Source organism: Neophocaena asiaeorientalis, unplaced genomic scaffold (genome assembly GCF_003031525.2).
Source record: "Neophocaena asiaeorientalis asiaeorientalis breed wild unplaced genomic scaffold, Neophocaena_asiaeorientalis_V1.1 scaffold192, whole genome shotgun sequence".
NCBI lineage: Eukaryota > Metazoa > Chordata > Mammalia > Artiodactyla > Phocoenidae > Neophocaena > Neophocaena asiaeorientalis.
In genome coordinates, this window is record NW_020185326.1 from 4,461,559 (window position 1) to 4,481,389 (window position 19,831).

Sequence of the window (19,831 nt, forward strand, 5' to 3'; positions counted from 1 at the left end):
CCTATTATTAGGAATAATGTAATAACACCTTATTCTTATTATGTATTATAATCATTAAGTACGTATGAACACATATATAAAAATATACGGACTTCCCTGGTGGCGCAGTGGTTAAGAATCTGCCTGCCAAGGCAGGGGACACGGGTTCAAGCCCTGGTCCGGGAAGATCCCACATGCCATGGAGCAACTAAGCCCGTGCACCACAACTACTAAGCCTGCATTCTAGAGCCCGCGAGTCACAACTACTGAGCCTTCACATCACAGCTACTGAAATTCACACGCCTAGAGCCCAAGCTCCACAACGAGAAGCCACCTCAATGAGAAGCCCACACGCCACAACGAAGAGTAGCCCCCGCTCACCGCAACTAGAGAAAGCCCGCGTGCAGCAACGAAGACCCAATGCAGCCAAAATTAAATAAATTAATTTTTAAAATATATATACAGATACTGCATGGTGACTAAGTAATCTGGGAATAAGTCCAGAGTCTAAGTTACAGCATGCATAAACTGTTTATGTCTTAACTGCTCATTTATACCTGAACAAGTTTTCATTAAGCATACTAATAATTTTCAAGGGACATAATAAAAAATCTGGTTGCAGTATTTTATTACTTTGCTGAATTACATTTGGGAGACAGAAGCTAGCTGCTTCACCTATTTTAATACTAATATATTCTGGATCATGTTACACAAATACATACATAGAAACTTAAAAGATCATAAATTTTCCATGAGGAGATTTTAGTCTGTGTCATTGGTGTGTATTTGCAAAACATTTTAACACTGCAAATATTAGAGGTTTCAAGACCAGACAAAGGAAAAAGTTTATACTCTACAATGATGATGCTGGTGTGTACTTCTCCACAAAGCCTCTTAGTGACATCAATCAACAGGAGTTAGGAGTTCATCAATGAACTGCTTGATATCCATCATTTCCTGTTGACATGAACTGTGTATCATGCCTCCATAGGTTTTGAGGGTTACATTGGCTAGATTTACCAATGTTTTTAGCCTTTCAGCAGTAAGAGAACCAAACATTAGGGGAACTAAAGGATCCAAAACTCCATGGCACTGAAGAATAGAAATGTCTCTATTCACGCCACTGATAGGACCCCGTGGAAAGGAAGCCCACAGGGGCAGCCAGCAGCTGAGGGCGGTGACGCCGGCCAGCTTCTGCTGTGTGGTCAGTGACGTGTACAGAGATAAAGCTCCTCCCTGAGAAAATTCTCCCAAAATAATTCTGTTAGAAGGAATGCCATTCTTCACCTCTTGCCCTATCAAAGCTTTTACACTTTCTGCTGCCTGTTTAATTCCAGTTTCATCTTCGTGTGAATCTGGTGAAAGACCAATAATGTCAAACCAAGAAGGCATGGCCACGTCCATATTTAATGTCACAGGCATAACCAGCGCGTGCGGGCAGATGTATTTGATGTGGGCGCTTCTGATACCTGCCAAGTCTTCTGCCCACCCATGCCCTGTGTCTCCCAATCCATGAAGGAAAATCACCGCAGCAGTGGCCTTCCGGATGGCGGGCACAATGGCGGGCAGCGGGGCCGACATGTTATTGTGGCACATACACCAGCTCGACTGACCGCACATCAGAAGTGGAAGGCGGAGCGGGTGCCGGGCTGCAGCCAAGGGGGTGCGAGCACCAAGTCCGGCCCGCCCACAGGGGCACCCAGTGTGACTTTCTTATTTGGGCCATCAAAATTATTAATCCAAGAAACTTCATGTTACTACTGATTACATCACTCCATTTTAAAGCATTATCATAATTTTTATATGATTTTTCGTTCTGCTGATGATACAAGTTTGTTTGAGAAGTGATTAACTCACAAAAGTCGTTACCAAAAATTAATGCTGTTATTTCACTAACACTTTGCGGGTTATTACATTCAATAGTTACACCTGACACACCTGTAAAGTCTTCTAATTTCTGCCAAATGCTGTCTTCAATCCACTCTTCTGTAGAAGCAAAGGAGCATTCTCCACCACTGTTTCATTTTCACTTTCTGTACCAGAATCAATCAGTAAGGTTTTTTTGTCTTTTTGTTGGTCTAACATTCACATCGGCTGAATCAGAACTATATTCTGAAGAACTATCACTTTCCGGGACACTAGTATATATGTCGCTCAGACAATCAGAGAAAATATCTGCATAAAATTCATCAAAAAATTCTTCTTCACCCAAAATCTCGTGATGCATCATTTTTGAAAATTTTACAGTAATAAGCTTGCGTTTATAATATACACAGACTGGAACAAAAACCTAATGGAGCAAAATGTGAACGATTACAACACTCATAAGTTGTATAATAAACCCTTGATCAAATTTTTAAAATTAATTAATTTATTTATTTATTTGGCTGTGTTGGGTCTTCGTTGCTGCGCACAGGCTTTCTCTAGTTGCAGCAAGTGGGAGCTACTCTTTGTTGCAGTGCACAGGCTTCTCACTGCGGTAGCTTCTCTTGTTGTGGAGCACAGGCTCTAGGCGCACGGGCTTCAGTATTTGTGGTGCGCAGGCTCAGGAGCTGTGGCACGGTGGGCTCAGTAATCGTGGCTCACAGGCTCTAGAGCGCAGGCTCAGTAGTTGTGGCGCACAGGCTTAGCTGTTCCACAGCATGTGGGATCTTCCTGGACCAGGGCTCAAACCTGTGTCCCCTGCATTGGCAGGCAGATTCTTAGCCACTGCGCAACCAGGTAAGTCCCAACCCTTGATCAATTTTAAGCTTTAACAACTTCACACAGTGATGTTAACTGTATCACTCCCTAAAAACATATTGGTACGTCTCTGGTCAATAACGTTCGGGTAACAAAAGATGTATTGGGCTTCCCTGGTGGCGCAGTGGTTGAGAGTCCGCCTGCCGATGCAGGGGACACGGGTTCGTGCCCCAGTCCGGGAAGATCCCACATGCCTGCGCGTCCGGAGCCTGTGCTCCGCAACGGGAGAGGCCACAACAGTGAGAGGCCCGCATGCCACAAAAAAAAAGTGAAGAAACTTACAGTTTGTTATCAAAAGCAGCTCAATATTCCAGGAAAAACTATTCTCTTGACAGAGAGAGAGTAAACCAAAATCCAGCCTTGTACCAGCTCACTTTTAATAACAAATTCATCTACTTAATTAAATGCAATCTAATCTTAGCCAGTTTTAAACATGCATAAAACTCTCTTCTCAAGGTTCCTTTCCCACAACCGTTCCGTCACTTCCTATATCCGTATAAGTTTGTCCTCCTCTCTTTCCCCCTCATTTAGAAATAACTAGCTTCAGGACAAAATTACTCTTTTCCCTTAACAAAAATATCTCCATTCTTCTCACCTTCTCTTACCGACAACATGTAGCCTACTTTATTTACACACTGAAATGTTTCCCTTATTATTTCTAGTAGTTTTTAATTGCACATATATTACAATTTTTAACCCTTAAAATGAAAACCAAGAAGCAAGCAATTATGAACTGTTTGTCATACCAGTATTTCCTGACTGGCAAACTTAAGAACATATTCCATAACCTCTAAAAATATACATTTTTTTCACAGCATAATTTTTCTTCGATGTGGTAAAAGATGTGTATCTAATAAACCCAAACATCTTTAGTTTTTCTCTCATAAGAAGACAAAAGTAGGCAAACTCAGACTTGTCTGGCAGTCTGTGTCCAGTGTTTTATCTTATTAAAAAATGATCTAGACCTTCAATGAATTCTCATCATTTAACTTTCTCTTTCTAGGAGCATACTAAAAATCCCCCGGTTGTGTAAAATACACCCTAGGGAACAACTACAAGATGGAATAGAGCTCTCATTTCCCATTTTCCTTTTAGACAAAGGCTTATAGCTATAAGTTGGCCATTCCACCAGACTTCTTCCCAAGGGACTTTCAGATGGCATTAAAGGCACCTCCCATGTTTAAAAGCAGACAAATGACTAAAGAACAACAACAAAGGAACCAACCCAAAATGTATCAAAACGAAGGCCAACTAAACAAACAGGAACCTTTCAAAACTCAAATAAGAACAAAAGAGAACGACTTTGCTGGGTTCCCTGGTCCCACTCAACCATGACTTCCACACCAACGGCGCCACAAATGCCTCCTAACAGGCTGGAAGGTTCACAACCTTCCCCAAAAGTGTGGAATCAAGGGGCGAGCGGGGGGGGGGGGGCACTTCCCCAAGTGGACAAGGTGTGGCAACTCTTCCTCAAAGAAGGTTCAAGCTACAGGAGACCACGTCCTTTTCAAGGAGAGAGACGGGAGTAAGATGGGGCTCCAGCCGCTGGGACAGCCCCTCACTCTCTCCCCAGGAGGCAGCACTCCCACAGGCAAGGGCATCAAGCCCAACCCAGGGCACCCCTCCCTGCTCCGACAGCGTCAGGTGGGAGGTCGAGAGCGGGATGCACACCACAGGGGCGCCGACGTGCCTCCTGGCTGGCTCAGCCAATTTTGTTACCAAAAATTTGGTCCTAGTCCTGATGCCAAATGAGAATAACAAGGACAAGGTTTTGAGGATAAAGGAAAGACAAATTTATTGATTGCCAGCAGATGAGAAGGGTAGCAGACTAATGTCCTGAAAACTACCATCCTGCCTTCTGGGGAGAAAGCAGGTGTATTTAAAGGAAAGTCTTGGGGCTAGGGTTAAGAGGAGCAAGCAAAAACGGCAAGAAGGCCCGCCCACGTTAATCAGGAACAATGAATGCACAGTAACAAGAATTTAAGTTTTAGTTTCCAGGAACAGAGGGAGAAGACAGGAAACATTTCGCTTAGAAATCATCCATAAGTTTTAGCCTTGTGGCCCTGTTACAGTTTGATGTTATTTATTAGCTTATTAAAAGACATTATTACCCTGTATGCTATTGACTTGTGAAATACTATTATAAATGATAATTCCTGCAGTTAACCGGTGTTAAATAAATTACTGGCAAAGACAATCTCAGTCTCTGAGCATAATTTGCCCCCAACAATGAGAATTTTAAGGACTACAGAGGGGGAGAAGCTAAAGGGAGAGGAGATAAGAAAGGGCTAGAGGAGGACCGTGATGCCCCTAAAGAGGTGGAAGGAAATGGGCTCCACAGCCCAAGTGGAGGGATGCGCCTAAGACAAGAGGGAAGGGGAGAAACTTAAGGACAAGAGGTAGAATGAGACATGAAGCTGACCGAGCTTGTCAGGGCCTAGATACATATTTGTTTATTTACCCAATTTACTGAGCCCAACTCCGTCCAGGTACTGGATTCCAGAAGGGCATGCACCCCATGTAACGCGAGCAGTCAGGGAAGGAGGCGAGTGGGAGCTGGGACCGAGGGAGGTGAAGCCACCGCGGTCAGAGCTGAGTCACGGGGGTGCTAAATTAGCCCCGCGGATAAGAAGCCCCTAGCAGCGCCCACAATCCACGCGCGCTTTGAGCGGCGCCGGAAGTGGCGTCACCGAGCCGGGCGTCCCTTTCAACTAATGGCCGCGCAATCCGCCGTCCGACGGTAACCCGAGCGGCACCTGGGGAAAAAAGGCGGGAGGCCCATAAGGCGCGAGAAGAGACCACCCATCCACGTCATTACGTGAGTTACCAGAGCAGCGTAGTCGGGGACCGGCGTCTCTTCCAGCTTCCCTTTCGCCGGTTAACCTAGCTCAGGGTCACCACGCCTTCAACCCGAGGACCGCCTCACGCCCGAAGCTGCCCCCCGTAAAGATGGCGGATAGGCACGGAGGAAAAGCCGGAAGAAGGCGGGGTGGGAGGAGCCGGCAGGGGGGCGTGTCCTGGCTGCAGAGAGGTTCGGATGGGCGTGGCCAGCAGCCGCTACTGGGCTTTCCATCAAGGAGACGCACACACCGCAGCCAGCCGCGTCCCTCCGTCGTCTCCTGGGGGTGGGTCACCACTGGCTCTGCCCCTGTCCGGAAAGCTCACTCTTGGAAGGTATCACCTGAGTTTCCGAGATTTGACCGGCGTTGGGCCGCAGACCTCCAGTCCCTCGACGATGGATAGCACCCAGGAGAAACCCACGGAGTCTAGTTCCCTCGTCCCCGGGTCCGAAGAGCCTGCCGGCTTAGCCAGGGACCCCGAAGTGTTGCCTCCCAAGGAGTCGGAAGGCTGCGCCCGGCCCCTGGAGACGGCCCCCAAGAAAATCTGTGGATATTTAAGTAAGTTTGGCGGCAAAGGGCCCATCCGGGGCTGGAAATCCCGCTGGTTCTTCTACGACGAGAGGAAATGCCACCTGTATTATTCGCGGACCGCGCAGGATGCAAATCCCTTGGACAGTATCGACCTCTCCAGTGCAGTCTTTGACTGCAAGGCCGACGCCGAGGAGGGGACTTTCGAAATCAAGACTCCCAGCCGGATTATTACCTTGAAGGTAAATGGAGCAGTTTTGTTCCTTTTCAGCCGGGATGAGATCCCAGGGCACAGCAGGGCGCAGGTGGGTGGTCACAGTAAACTTACGATAATCACCGACCCTGATCAGCCCAGTGAACCCTGGGTGCCCAGGGTTTTGTACTTTCCAAAGCACATTCACACCCACTTCCTCACTGGGTTCCCACAACAAAAGCCGGGATGATGGACCCATATTACGGATCAAGAAACTGAGTCACAAAGAGATGAAGTGACTGGTCCGAGGTCACACAACTAAAAAGTGGTGTAGCCCACACTTGGAATCCCATAGCTTTTCTACCTCTCAATACTGTGCCAAAACTTTTACTTTTGGGTGTGGCTAACAATGCTGTTCCCTTAACTTTCTTACTTGGGGCTGAAGTATAGTCAAGATGAGCTTTGCCATCCTCTCGAAGGCCCGGATCCTGAATTACTTTTCTTGATGTTGTGGCCAAGGGGAATGAATGCTGAGAAAACGTTGGCAGAGATTGGGAGATAAATACTTAGGTTTCACTGATCAACCTAGATTGTTCATTGATGCACGTCTAAACCTGTCTTCTCATCAGTAGGTTTTGTTTTATTATCATATTTAACTGAGAAAGCCTGAAGCAGTGCAAAGGCCATGTGCTTTGAAATCAGACAGGCTAGGATTCAAATTCTACATCAGCTACTTACTAGCTGTGTGACTCTGGGCAAGTTAACCTCTTAGTACCTAGATAGTTTGTGAGATTTATAACAGGGTGTGTAAGCACCTGGCACATCACAAGCACCTACAAGTTGCTGAATTAATCTCAGTGCCTAGAATACAGCCTGGCATCTAGTGGGTCCTCAATAATTATTTGTTGAATGAACACACATAGTAATAGAACCAAGGTCAGAAAGTTCATGTCATGTCAAGAGGAAGTGCCCTAGAACTTAACTGGAGAGACAGATGTGGGCTAAGAGTTCTGGAATTCACACTCAACAGAGGAGAGTGTGCCAGAAGACTGCCACCTCCCTGACCCCCACCCTGTCTTCCCACACCTCCACCCCTACTTGCAGCCCACTGGGCATCTCTTGAGCCCCTTGGATATAGCCCACAGCTTTAGTTCCACTTTACTGTCTGGGCCAGGCTAGTGACCAGGCTGGGGGTGGGGGGGGATCAGCAAAAATAATGCAAATTAGAAATTCCAGGCCAGGAGGGCAGGCATTTTAGGGTTACTTGGCTTATGGGTCATATGTCTGCTCCCACACACTGAATGCTGTCTACAGGGTCGCTAACACGTGCCTTTTACTATTCCATTGACCCGTGTGTGTGCCTGGCACTGTGCTAGGCGCTGGGGTGTGGCACAAAATCAGACCTGCCCCCTGGGGCTCAAACCACTTAAGGTCTTGTGAGAGAGGGACAGGGAGACTGGCATGCGCAGTAAAATGTTCTGTAGGGACAGTATGATAAGTCTATACCAGAAAGGTGCCGTGACAGGAAGCGTCTGTTCCACTGAGTAGGTGGGGCTATCCAGAGAGGGCCTCATGGGCCAGAGTGGGGGTGGGGTGGGAAGGGGGCAACCACACCTTGACGCTTGAAAGAGAAAATCGGTTTTCTACAAGCAGACAAGAGGGAGAAGGATATTCCAGGCCAAGAGAGCCCCATGAGTAAACATAGGAAAACATGGTACAGCCTGGAATGTCCAGGCAAATCCCAGGAGCCTGGGGTATACAGGGGCCCAAAAGATGGAGTGGAAGAGCAGAGGCCCAAGGGCAGGGCATTTGGCAGGCCAGGGAGCTTGGACTTTGTCTTATGGGCTGTGGGGAAATTGTCAGAGCCTTAAGCAAGGAAGCACTGTGAGATGAAAAAGTTGAGAAAGGTCAATCTGGCTTTTGGGTAGAGAACAAGTTAGGAGAAGGCAAGGCTGTGGTTCGGGAGTCCGTCAGGAAGTGGTTAAGAGAGAATGACGGCCAAGCTAGAGCTGTAGCAGTGGGGAGGGAGACAAATGGGGGCGGCTAAGGATGTGAGGGAGGGGTCAGGGGTGGCTTGTGTAACTGGCTGACTGCCTGGTTGGGGCAGTCGCTAACAGCAGGGAACCCAGGATGAGGAAACTGCAGGATATACATTTATATGTCCCCCTCAGTAGACTCTTAAGTTCCAAGAGGATAGGGCCGTGTGTGTGGGCTCACCAGTGCCTTCCACAGTCCCTGACACGTATAGTAGATGCTCAATATACACCTGTCCAATGAATTAATAAAATGGGTTGTTCGGGTATGGGCTGGAGCTTGTCAGCACAAGGTCATGGTGAAGCCCTGAGAGGGGCTGAGGTCTCTCGGGGAAAGTATATAGAAAGAGAAGAATGGTGGGCATCATTTTATCTGATATGATATCTCCATGACAGGCCGAGGGCCTCTTTCAGGGAGTCCCCAGCCTTGTGCACACCTCACCGTGGTCCTCTTGAGAAGGGGACTTGCCCTGGTTGCCTGCTGACGTTCTCGCATGGCCTTGATTGTGGGCAGCTCTGTGAGGCTCACCATCCACTCCCAGCACCTACCCAGCTTCTGCAGCCCAACCGATCCTAGGCTTTCTCTATGTAAGTCACAATCTCCCGGCCATAAATTACAACAAATCTCTGGTCTAGAAGTGGGAGACCCGGGTTCTGGGACCAGCTCTGCCACCACCTGCCTGGACGACCTCAAAGCCTTAGTTTCTCCATCTATGGAGGGGGCCGATCACTCCCGCCCTGCCTCCCCAGTGGAGGATCCGGCAACATCATGGATGTGAGAGTAGGTATGTGGACCATCCAGTGCTGGGAGACTAACGACCAGCATCAAGCATACCTCGTGTGGGCTGCCTGGAGGGTGCCACAATGTTGTATGCATATGGCTTTCCAGTCCCCAATCACATCATCCCCAAAACAGGAGAGATTCTCCCTATTCCACAAAGTCAGCTAGGACACCGAGATGTCACACAGGGAGGTAATGATGCTACTAGGGCCCCAGCCAGGTCAGAATTTCAAAGCTCTCTCCCTCTCTCTTAACACCTCCAAAATATTTTATCCAGTGAGCACATTTTGAGCACCTACTGCATGTCAGGAACTATGCTGGATACTTTACTTTCCTTACTTCATTTCACCCTCATAACCACCCTGTGAAATGAGTGTTATCATCACCATAGGACAGATGAGAAAACTGAGGCCCAGAAAGGTTAAGGAACCTCTGAGTGGGAGATCAGAGCCCGATTATCTTCTGTTGCCAAAAAGCATGTGGTGTTTCAGAGGTATCACCTACAGTGACAATTTTTTTTTTTCTGGGAAGGAGAGAGTTGCCAAGCCTCCCATGACCTTCCTGCATCCCACACCCAGTGCCACCATGCAGGCACAGGGCCTTGCCAACTAACGCTTGTGCTTCTCAGGCCGCCACCAAGCAAGCGATGCTATACTGGCTTCAGCAGCTGCAGATGAAGCGCTGGGAGTTCCACAACAGCCCGCCTGCACCTCCCGCCGTCCCTGACGCTGCCCTGGCTGGGAATGGGCCCGCCCTGCGCCTCGAGCTAGGTACCCAATGGGCTTGCCTCTTGCCCACATACCCAGGGCTCTTGGTGACCAAGCCTTTACCCTCCTTTTGGGAGTGAGTGGGAGGACCCCTCTGCTAAAGAAGCGGAGAGCCAGGGATGTGACTCAGGATGAGCTAGGGCAACAGTATAGCATCAAGGGCAAGAATATGGGCTCTGAGGCCAGGCTGGCTGGGCTCAGATCCTAATCCTGTGCAGTCTTAGGCAAGTTGCTTAACCTTTCTGAGCTTCAGTTTCCTTCCCTGTAAAATGAGGTTAATAAAGAATACCTACTCCTTAGGGTTATTATGAGGATTAAATGAATCCTTACACCTTAAAGGGTTGGAACAATGCCTGCACATTGTCAGAGCTCAGTAGATATCAGTTACTATTATGATGATGACAATTACGGAAAGATCTCAAGAAATGAAACTTTCACAGAGTTGCTGTGAGGAAGGTTAATGAGAAAATGCAGTTGTTGTTGCTGCTTCTTACATAAGTGCTTTTGTGCTGTGAGTTGAGTAGATCCGTGATCTTATCCCCAGTGTTGCCGTGGGCAGAAGCTTCACCCCCGCCAGGTGGCCCACGTGATCCCAAATCCTAAAACATCCCAGCATGGAGGAGTCTGGGAGCTCATACCCCCCTACCCCCATGCTGCAGCCAGCACTGTGACCAGCAGGTTTCACACTTGAGACAGACCACCCACCGAGCTGCAGTGTGTCTAACATGCCTCACCCTCAGTTGACAGGGAAGCCCAATGGGCGAGGGCAGGACCTGTGACTGGACACCTCCTAGACCCTGGTACCCGGATGCTTTACAGACTGAGCTCATCTGCCCTTACCCTTCTCCCCACTTTTCCTTCCCTGAGTAAATGGGCTTCATTTACCTAGTTGCCCCTTCCTGGATCTCAGATAGCCAGTCCAGTCACCTGGGCTGGCCATGTCTACCCTCTGGCCTACATGTCAGATCTAGGCCCTCGCTGCTATTGCCTTGGGTCAGGCCTCAACTCTTAGCTAGAAAACCACAGCAGTCTCCTCTCCAGTGTCCCCATGTCCCAGCCTGCCACCTCAGACCCAACCTCTTCACTGTAACCCGAGCCAGCTTTCTCAAATGAGCGCCTGAGCCCCACCCCGCTTCCGTGGCCGCCCTCCATGTCCCAGGCCCAGTCCCAGCTTTTTAGCACCAGACTCAGGCCTCATCCTTCCTCATCTCACCTCTGCCTGCTCCCCCAGTGCCCGCCTCTTGCTGTGCACTTCAGCAGCACCAGAGGCATCCCTGCCCCCTCTTTGCCTGGTGAATTCCTGCTTACTCTCTATGGCCAAGCTCCACTGCCACCTCCTCCTTTTGCCAGTCTCCTCTTGGAAGCCTTCCGGGACTTTGCCTGCTGGACTCTCTGTGAGCCCTCAACACTTTTTGCAGATGGTTACATTGTGTTCTAATCACAGCGTCCTTGTCAGTCTCTGCCCCCTAGCCCTCAAGGGTGGGGGCCATGTCTTTGTCACCTGTGTCCCAAGTATCTGGTACCCTGCCATGCACATTGGATACTTGTTGAGTGAATGTGTGAGCGAATACATTGAATTTTATCATTAATGAGGAAAGGAATGCAAAGCCCTGAGCAAAATGCCGGGTACATAGTGAGTGTTCCGTGTGTGAGAACTGTTCTAATAATACGGTTATTATATGTGTACCTGCACACTGGTACTGTCATAGTAAATGCTCCTTTTATGCTTTATGATACTCATCTGTACTTTTCCCAGAGAACCTTCTGGGTGTTTTATGCTTGTAAGGACTTTCTTTGGGGAAGGGTTTGTTTGCTTTTGCTTCTGCACTTCTACTCACCCTCCCCTCCCATCTGCGGGAGAGCCAACAGCCCTGGCTGTGCGGGAAACTGCAGCCTGAGCTGACACGGTTGCCGGATCTGCCTCAGTCTAGAAGCAACAAGAAACGCCCCCAAAGACAGAATTCCTGAGTGTCCGGAAATCAGAAGAACCAGGTTATCAGAAGAATGGCTTTGGTTCAGCACACTCAGCGGGCCTCTTCTGGGCCAGCCCCTGCTGTGGGCATTGCGCCACAATGACCAGGCGCCAGTCTCCTGAGGACGCTGCAGGGAGACACAGGAAGCTGTGATGTAGGCTTCTCCTCTGAGGCCCTTCTCGTCCCGCAGCAAGCCTTCACCCTCCTGGACCCAGGGCCCCTGTGAAACCTTCCCCAGAAAGACATTCCTGGAGCCCTGAGCAAGCTGGCAGGCCCTGGATTAGCTGTCTGGAGACGGCTGCCCCACCTCTCCAGTCTCCACCCTGTCTAGTCTTTCTAAGTGCAGTGACCGGACCCCAGCCCCAGCGTGAATGATTTTCCTTTTCTTTGTTCCCCAGAGCAAGAGGAGGCGGAGCTAGAGGAGTTCCTGTGTCCCGTGAAAACGCCCACTGGCCTTGTGGGCATGGCAGCTGCCTTGCAGCCGGTCCCTCCTATGCCCTTGGCCCTTCAGAATATCTCCCTCAAGCACCTGGGAACTGAAATACAGTAAGTGCGGTGGAGCTGAGGGGCCTGCCAGGCTGCAGGCAGCACCTTCTTTGGAGCTCACAGTGATCTGGTGTGACTCCCCTGCAGGGAGGTGGACTTGGGTTGGGGGTTAGGGGCTTTATTTTCAATTCATTACATCATTACTTTAAAATACTACATTTGTTCTGATTTTTAAAGTAGTACACATTCTTTGTAGGAAGTTAGAAACATCTAGAAAGGTATAAATTTAAAATTACCCATAGTCCTTTCACCCAGACAAGCGTTCTTAGCATCACTTTCCTCATATTTTCTATATACATATATGCATAATTGAGATCATATTCAATGTAATGGAGTGGTGGCTTCACAAATGTCTACATATGTCAAATGCATCAAATTTTTCACATGTGTAATTTACTGTATGTCGATTACATCAGCTTCTTTTTCATCTAATAATGTGTGATATATACAATTTATATTTCCCACCGGCAGGCTTTGTTTTAAATAGTTCATAAGAAGATAGCACTATGGCCTGAGCTTTGGGGCCAAACTGCTTGCATTTGTATCCTGGCTCCACCAGTCATGGGCTGTTCTGCCCTTGGCAAGTTGTTTGATTTCTCTGTGCTTCACTTAAATTATTCGTACATATAAATACAACAGTATTTGCCTTACAAGATTGGTGTGTGTGTGTTTGGGGTGGGGCAGGGGGGTTATAAATGGGTTAATACATGTAAACTGCTTTAGAACTGTGCTTGGGGATCAGTAAGCACTTAAATATTATTCTGCTGCTACTGTTGTTGCTCTAATTGAAGGGATGGAAGCTTTTGGGAATTCAGACTGTACCTAACGCTGATCCTGTTTGGGTGGTTATTTTCTGTGTGGACTTCAGACAAACTGGGACCTCTTAGAAAGCAGAATAGATTGCTCCCTGAACTTAGATTAGAGCCCCCGCCTCGTGTGACTCAAGCGAAGCATTTCTCTCTGTCGGCCTCAGTGTTTGAATTTGCTTGGGTAACTAGCAGGGGAGTGACGCCGTTCTCAGGAGAGAAGCAGGTTTTAGGGAAAATATGATGAGTGTCCTTTAGGGTCTGCTGGCTAGAGATGGAACTACCCCACAGACATTTGGATGGAAAGGTCTAGAACTCAGGAGAGAGATCTGAGCCAGAGAGAGAGACTTGGGGGGTATGGGACCTGGTTGAGCCCCCCAGGGTGAGAGGACAAGGACGGCGCCCTGCAGGGGATCTTCCCTTAGGAGGAGCTGGAGGGCACTGGGTACATGGGGAGCCTGCTGTGGGGACAGGGGACCTGAGAAGGCCAGCCACCCAGCCAGTGTGTGTCCAGGGCGGTCTCACCAAGATTAAGCCAGGTTCGTGCCTAATGATGGCCACCCAACAACAGAAGCAGAACCGAGAACCTGCAGAGACCAAGAAAGGAAGGAAGTTTCCGAGGATCAGTCAGTTATGTGTCATAAACCACAGAAAATGTGAGACGGTTTTCCAAGTGCCCTGGCTGCTGACAGCCCCGGAAAGACCAGGGTCGCCCTTGTCTCCTGCACCCCCTTTCCCTGGTGGGTCTTGGTGCTTGCTCTTGGGTCTGCCATGAGCCCAGGTCATACTCGAGGAAGGACACTGTGCTAGGTGCTTTACACTCTCAACAAGATGTCTGGACAAACCTGTGAAGTGGTATCTAATGGTTAAGTTCTCAGACCATGGATTAGACATCCAAGTCTATTGCTCAGCCCCACCATTTACTTGTTCTGTGGCTTTGGTTACCTATCCTTTCCAAATCAAAGTTCTCACTGTGCAGCGGAGGTTATAATAGTGCTTACTTCATTGGACTGTTGTGAGGAGTAAAAGAGTTAAATGCATGTGGGTGAAGATTAGATGAGTTGAATTCCTAGGGTTTATCTTAGACCTGGCCCATGCAAGGGCCCAGTCATTGTTTGTTGTGGATATGTTCCTCATCCCATTGCAGCTGGGAAAATCCAGGCTCAGAGAGGATAAATGTCCTGCCCAAGGTTATCTATCCTTCCAGAACAAGTCCTTGTGACCACTACTCCCATGCTGACCAGGCCTTTCAGACCTAGAGCTAAACCTACACAGAAGATGATCCATGAACTGCTCCAAGCAAAGTCAGTACATTTATGAAATGGAGATGCCTCTTCCAAGCATAGTAGTTTGGCTGGGTAATGGCCACCTGGGCTGTGACAGTAGTTAGTGAGCTGCCCATCCTCAGAGGAGACGTGTGCTAGGGCTTAGAATGATCTTTGTTGCCCTGAAGTTGGGGTTTCTATGCCTTCCCACACCCCAGGGGTGACTGCTTGTGAGGCCCTAGACATATTGGGGAGGCTGCAGCCCCTGGACAAGGGGAAGTATGGGCAACAGTGATGGTCACCCCACCCAGCCAGTGCCCCTGGCCGTAGGGATGTGCCCCAGGGTCCTTGCCAAATCATGTGGCCTATGGTGTGTGAGATCCATGTAATGGGGCTCAGAAAGACACAGCACAGAGTGATACTCAGTAAATAGTGCCTCTCATGGTCATCATTCATATTAATATGACCACCACCCTTTTATTTTTAGATGAGTAAAGTAAGAACTAGGAAGAGGAAATGACTAGCCCAAGGAGTCAGGGCTCCTTATTTAAGGTCAGGTGTTAGGAGTGCTGAGTTCTAATTTCTTCTCTGTTCTAAATTTAATTGATTAATTTTACCTTCCATCAGTCATCTGTACTCTCCATTGAAGTACAATCTCACTCTTTTCCTATTCGAGACCCAACTATACCAAAAAACTGCATTTTGTTTTAAAAACAAGCTTAAGATCAAATGATAGTTCTTTGAAAAGATTACCAAAGTTGACAAACATTTATCTAGAAAGACCAGGAAAAGAAAGCAGACTCAAGTGACTAAAACCAGGAACAAGAGAGGGGACGTTACTACCAACCTTACAGAAATAAAAAGGTTTATAAGGGAATACCATGAACAATTCTACGCTAATAAATTAGATAACTTAGATGAAATGGACAAATTCCTAGAAAGACAAATTACTGAAACTGACTCAAGAAGAAATAGAAAATCTAAATAGACCTGTAGCAAGTAAAGAGATTGAATTAGTTATCAAAAAATTACAACCCACCCCACCAACACACACACATGCACACACACAAAAACCTAGGACCAGATAACTTCACTGGTGAAGTCTACCAAACATTAAAGAATAAATACCAATTCTTCACAAACTGTACTACCACCCCCCACAAAAAAAGAGGAAAGAGCATTTCCCAATTCATTCTATAAGGCCAATATTGTCCTGATAACCAAAACCACACAAAGGTAATGTTTTGAACACCCAGAGCCTTCACCTAGACTCTCCTTATATTAATTTTGCCAGCAGTCTTCTTTTTCTAACTTCACAGAGGGCATGGACCTTCATGAATCTCAGCTTTATGTAAGAATTTCAGTTTTAACTTCATACTTTGCATGGGTCCAAAACCTTGTTTTCTTTCCTCCTTTGCAACCAAGGTTCTAGGTTTCTGGTATCAACAGTTTATTTCTGATCACAAGAAAAAATAAATGTAACTATGGGTGGTGATAGGTGTTAGCTAGACTTACTGTGGTGATCCTTTTGCAATAAGTATATGTATTAAATCAATATGTTGTACACTTGAAACTAATATAATATTACATGTCAATTATATCTCAATTTAAAAACAGCAGTTGATCCCTGGACAAACTCATGTCCTCGCCAACTTTCACAATAATAATGCTGCAAACAAACACTTCAAAATTCAGTGTCATATAATAATAAACATTCATTTCCTGCACATCTGGGTTCACGTGATACAGGCTAGGTTCACCTGGTCTTGGCTCCAAGCCGTTGGGAAGATCTAGGTTTCCTCCACATATTTCTCACGTTCCATGGACGAGCAGCTATGAGGCATGTTCCTCAAGAGGGCAAGCCCTACATGCAAGCACATTTTAAGCCTATATTTACACTATATCTGCCAACATCCCTTTGGCGAAAGCAAATCACATGGCTGTGCCCAAAATCAAAAGGAGGAGGGGGATGTACTCTGCTCTTGCGGAGGTGGAAGGGAAGGGGTAAATATTTGTTGAAAAGTAATTTAATCTATATATGCATCTTCCTCTTTACTTCCCACTTGAGTTTCAACTCCTTTTTTGTGTTTAGTCCCTAGGGATTTTCCCTTCCTTTTCTGAGAATTCAGCTAAATACTTTTGAAATATGTTTTGCATTTATCTAACTTCTAGGTAGATGTTTGTGGAACAAGGGTTTTTCAGATATTTTGTCCACCATATTGCTAGACGTATACATCGTATGGAGGGATGATAGCGCAAAGCCAGGACTCCATCACAAGTCTACAGACTTTTTCAGCCTTTTGTTTTCTGGCCACGCTATTGCTGCCCTTTAGATAATTGACCTCCTCCTGCAGTGTTTTCCAAACTGTTGACCAGTAAGAAATACATCTTATTATATGGCTCAATACACATATATGTAATTCACAAAATTTTAATCCTTTCTAAGTGGGGCGCATTCTGATATTTTCTATTCCATTTTTTTTAAATGCTGGTCGTGATACTAAACTGATTTTACAGTCTACCAATGGCTCACATCCTGCAGTTTGAAAAACACTGACCTAGTGAACTCTTTGGTCATTTTTTCTTCCTTGTTATTAGTTTTGGAATATGTCGACTTTTATACCTTTGCAAAGGGAAAACAAACTCAATTGAACTGCCTTTTCATCCAACTCATGAACTTCTCTGTGGCCTGTGGTGCCAGGCCAGCCTTTGGTGCTACCTAGTTCCTTCCTGCAAAACAAACATCTATTGAGTCTGTACGCTGGGCACATGTGACCCAGTGCCAGGTGCCAGTAGGCATGCAGGTAGGTTAGTGCCCAGTTCTTGAAGAAAAGACACCACTACTCAGTCTAGACAAGTACTTGGTCAAAGAGTGACCCATGCATGAAGTGCAATAAGCTCCTTGGAGGCTGTGAGGTGATCAGTGAAGGCTACAGAGAGAACAGGTCTGAGCAGGGAAAGAAAGCAAGGGGAGCAAGAGGCCAGGAGGTGTTTGGAACTTTTCTCAGCAGAAGTAGGGAACCACTGGTGATTTTTAACCCAGGTGGTTATAAGACCAGGTGAAGGTTTCGGGAAAGTTAGTTTGGCAAATCCATTTCAGTGAATAAAACAAGACAAATGCCCCTGCCCTCATGGAGCTTATATTCTAGCAGTGGGGTTGGAGGCAGAGGAGTCAAGCTTGTATTGTTTACAAGGAATACTGCGTATCAAAGGTGATCCGCACGATGAAAAATGGAAAGGAGAAGGGTAAGGGTGATGGGAGAGGCTCAGATGGGTTGCTTCCTGCAGGGTGCCTGCAGTCAGGCAGACTGAGCAAGTCATGACTGGGGTGGAGATGCGGCCTGAGCGCCAGCAGTGGCAGCGGGAAGGGTAGTGGGCAAGATAGCAGGGCTGTCAGCACCATGATCCTCTATTTTCCTTTCAGAAACACAATGTACAACATCCGGGGCAACAAGCAGACCCAAGGAACAGGCCACAGACCCTCAGGAGAAGATTCTTCACTGAGCGAGGAGCCTCAGAGGGAGGAGCAGCCCTCTCCTCCTGACCTCAGCGCCCCAGGTGAGCCTCTGCCTGGGTCTGAGCTGCCTTCAGAGACGAAGTGGGTGCCTTCTCTCCTCCCCGTAAACAAACATCCGTGCTTTTGTGTGTCAAAGATGCAACTCTCCAGGTCACTCCTCCTGGGCTTCCATGGGTCTGGTAGTAATGATTCATTCTTTCTTTCTTTCTCTCTTTCTCTTTCTTTCTTTCTTTCTTTCCTTCCTCCCTCCCTCCCTCCCTCCTTTCTTTCTTTCTTTCCTTTTTTTTTTTAACTTGTGGTAAAAATACATAACAAAATTTACCACTTTAACCAATTTTAAGTGTATAATTCAGTGACATTAGGTACATTCACGTTCTCGTGTAACCATCACTACCATCCATTTCCAGAACGCTTTTCATCTTCCCAAACTGAAACACCAAGCAATGATTCTTGAAGTAATAAGGGAAAATATCTGTTGCTTTTTCTTTCTTCCTTTTTTTAAAAAAATTTGTAAGGAAAGGATATAAAAATGCTTTTCTGGGGTGATTAAAATCAGATCTACCTGAAGAAGCAGAACAAATGACCTCAAGGTATTCATCCCCTCTGTGACATGGCACTTTATTTCTTTTACAAAATATTAGGACCCCATACCATCAGGGGTGTTTGACATCTTTGAAATTAGCATAAATGCCCTTAAAACATGTTTTAACTATGTAGAAACAGTTGGGAGAAAACTGGCTAAGGCAGCACTGAGGGGTCTTATGGTAGAGAGGCCCCCTGGGCTGTGTAGAAATTACTCTAGAAAAAGCACCGCTTTGGAGCAGTGCCTGATGAGGCCCCACAGATCACGACGAATAGCCCAAGAGATCAGTACTGTATCTAATCAATAATAATAATAGAACTAGCACTTACATGTAGCAGGTACTTTGTGCCAGGGCTACTCTAAGCCTTTTTTTTTTTTTTTTTTTTTTTTGGTAACAGTTTCATTCTGATACAATTCACATACCATACAGTTCACTCCTTTGAAACATATAATTCAGTGGCTTTCAGTATCTTCACAGAGTTGTGCAACCATCACCATAATCAAATCTAAAACATTTGTATTACCCCCAGAAGAAACCCCATTACCCCTCAGCCATCAGTCCCAGTCTCTACCTCTAGGCAACCACTAATCTACTTTCTGCCTCTTTAGATTTGCCTGTTCTGGACATTGCATATAAATGGAATCTACAATATGTAGTCTTCTGTGATTGGTGTCTTTTACTCAGCAGAATCTTTTCAAGTTTCATCCACATGCACGTAGCGCTTTACGTGCATTAACCTGTTTAGTCTTTACAACAACCTGAGCGGTAAATACTGTTCTCATTTAATAACTGAGGGAACTGGGAACGGATGTGAGGAGTGACTCGCTCACAGCTGCACAGTGAGTAACAGAATAGGATTCAGACCAAACAGTCTGGCCCCATATTCCTGCCTGAAGCCTCTTTTCTGAGTCAGTGACTTTGCAAACAACCTCTTTATTGCCATGAAACCTTGTCCCCATAAACAAAATCTGATACACAAAGCAAATAAAAGCAGAGTTGAGGCAGGGTTGGGAGTCCAGGCTCCCCCTCAGCCCCTCCCACCCCACCCTCTTCCCTTCCCAGCCAGCCCTTGAGGCGATCCCATGAAATCCTAGGGTGCTGATTGAAAACCACTGTCTTAGGCCTCCGTTTTTCCCAACTATAAGATGGGCACAGTGATCCTACCCTGCCTGCCCTCAGGGTTGGTGTACAGTAGCCTGCAGGGCTCCAGGGAGCCTCGCTGCTCTCTTAGATCCTGTGGCAGGAAAGAAAAAGAAGCATTGCATTCCTCTGAGCTC

At 47.0% G+C, this 19,831-nt stretch overlaps 2 protein-coding genes and 1 long non-coding RNA gene across 4 annotated transcripts in view; 1 reads left to right on the top strand and 2 right to left on the bottom strand.

Annotated features, from left to right (window-relative positions):
* Window positions 1–5,677, bottom strand: part of LOC112392621 (uncharacterized) — a 44,032-nt gene extending 38,355 nt beyond the window's left edge. The window contains exon 1 of the long non-coding RNA XR_003001728.1: window positions 5,549–5,677. This is a non-coding gene — a long non-coding RNA (uncharacterized LOC112392621). The remainder of the gene's footprint in view (window positions 1–5,548) is intronic.
* Window positions 757–2,111, bottom strand: LOC112392620 (acyl-protein thioesterase 1-like). Of its 2 annotated transcripts, XM_024734392.1 has the most exons (2): window positions 1,217–2,111; window positions 757–1,114 (listed from the first exon to the last, which is right to left on the bottom strand). In XM_024734392.1, exons 1-2 carry the CDS (start codon window positions 1,597–1,599, stop codon window positions 883–885), a joined length of 615 nt encoding a protein of 204 aa, XP_024590160.1. In that variant the 5' UTR covers window positions 1,600–2,111; the 3' UTR covers window positions 757–882. The 2 variants fall into 2 exon arrangements, with proteins under 2 accessions (XP_024590160.1, XP_024590159.1); XM_024734391.1 differs by having other exon boundaries at window positions 757–2,111.
* The window catches only part of TBC1D2 (TBC1 domain family member 2), a 43,584-nt gene continuing 28,099 nt past the window's right edge, over window positions 4,347–19,831 (top strand). Inside the window, 5 exon segments of the mRNA XM_024734389.1 lie at window positions 4,347–5,727; window positions 5,729–6,331; window positions 9,725–9,866; window positions 12,235–12,382; window positions 17,878–18,011. Coding sequence (XP_024590157.1) covers window positions 5,671–5,727; window positions 5,729–6,331; window positions 9,725–9,866; window positions 12,235–12,382; window positions 17,878–18,011 — 1,084 coding nt within the window. The 5' untranslated portion in view covers window positions 4,347–5,670.

Excerpts from the sequence above, each read along its gene's own strand:
- LOC112392620 (XM_024734391.1), bottom strand. The coding sequence starts at position 1,599 with ATGTGCGGTCAGTCGAGCTGGTGTATGTGCCACAATAACATGTCGGCC.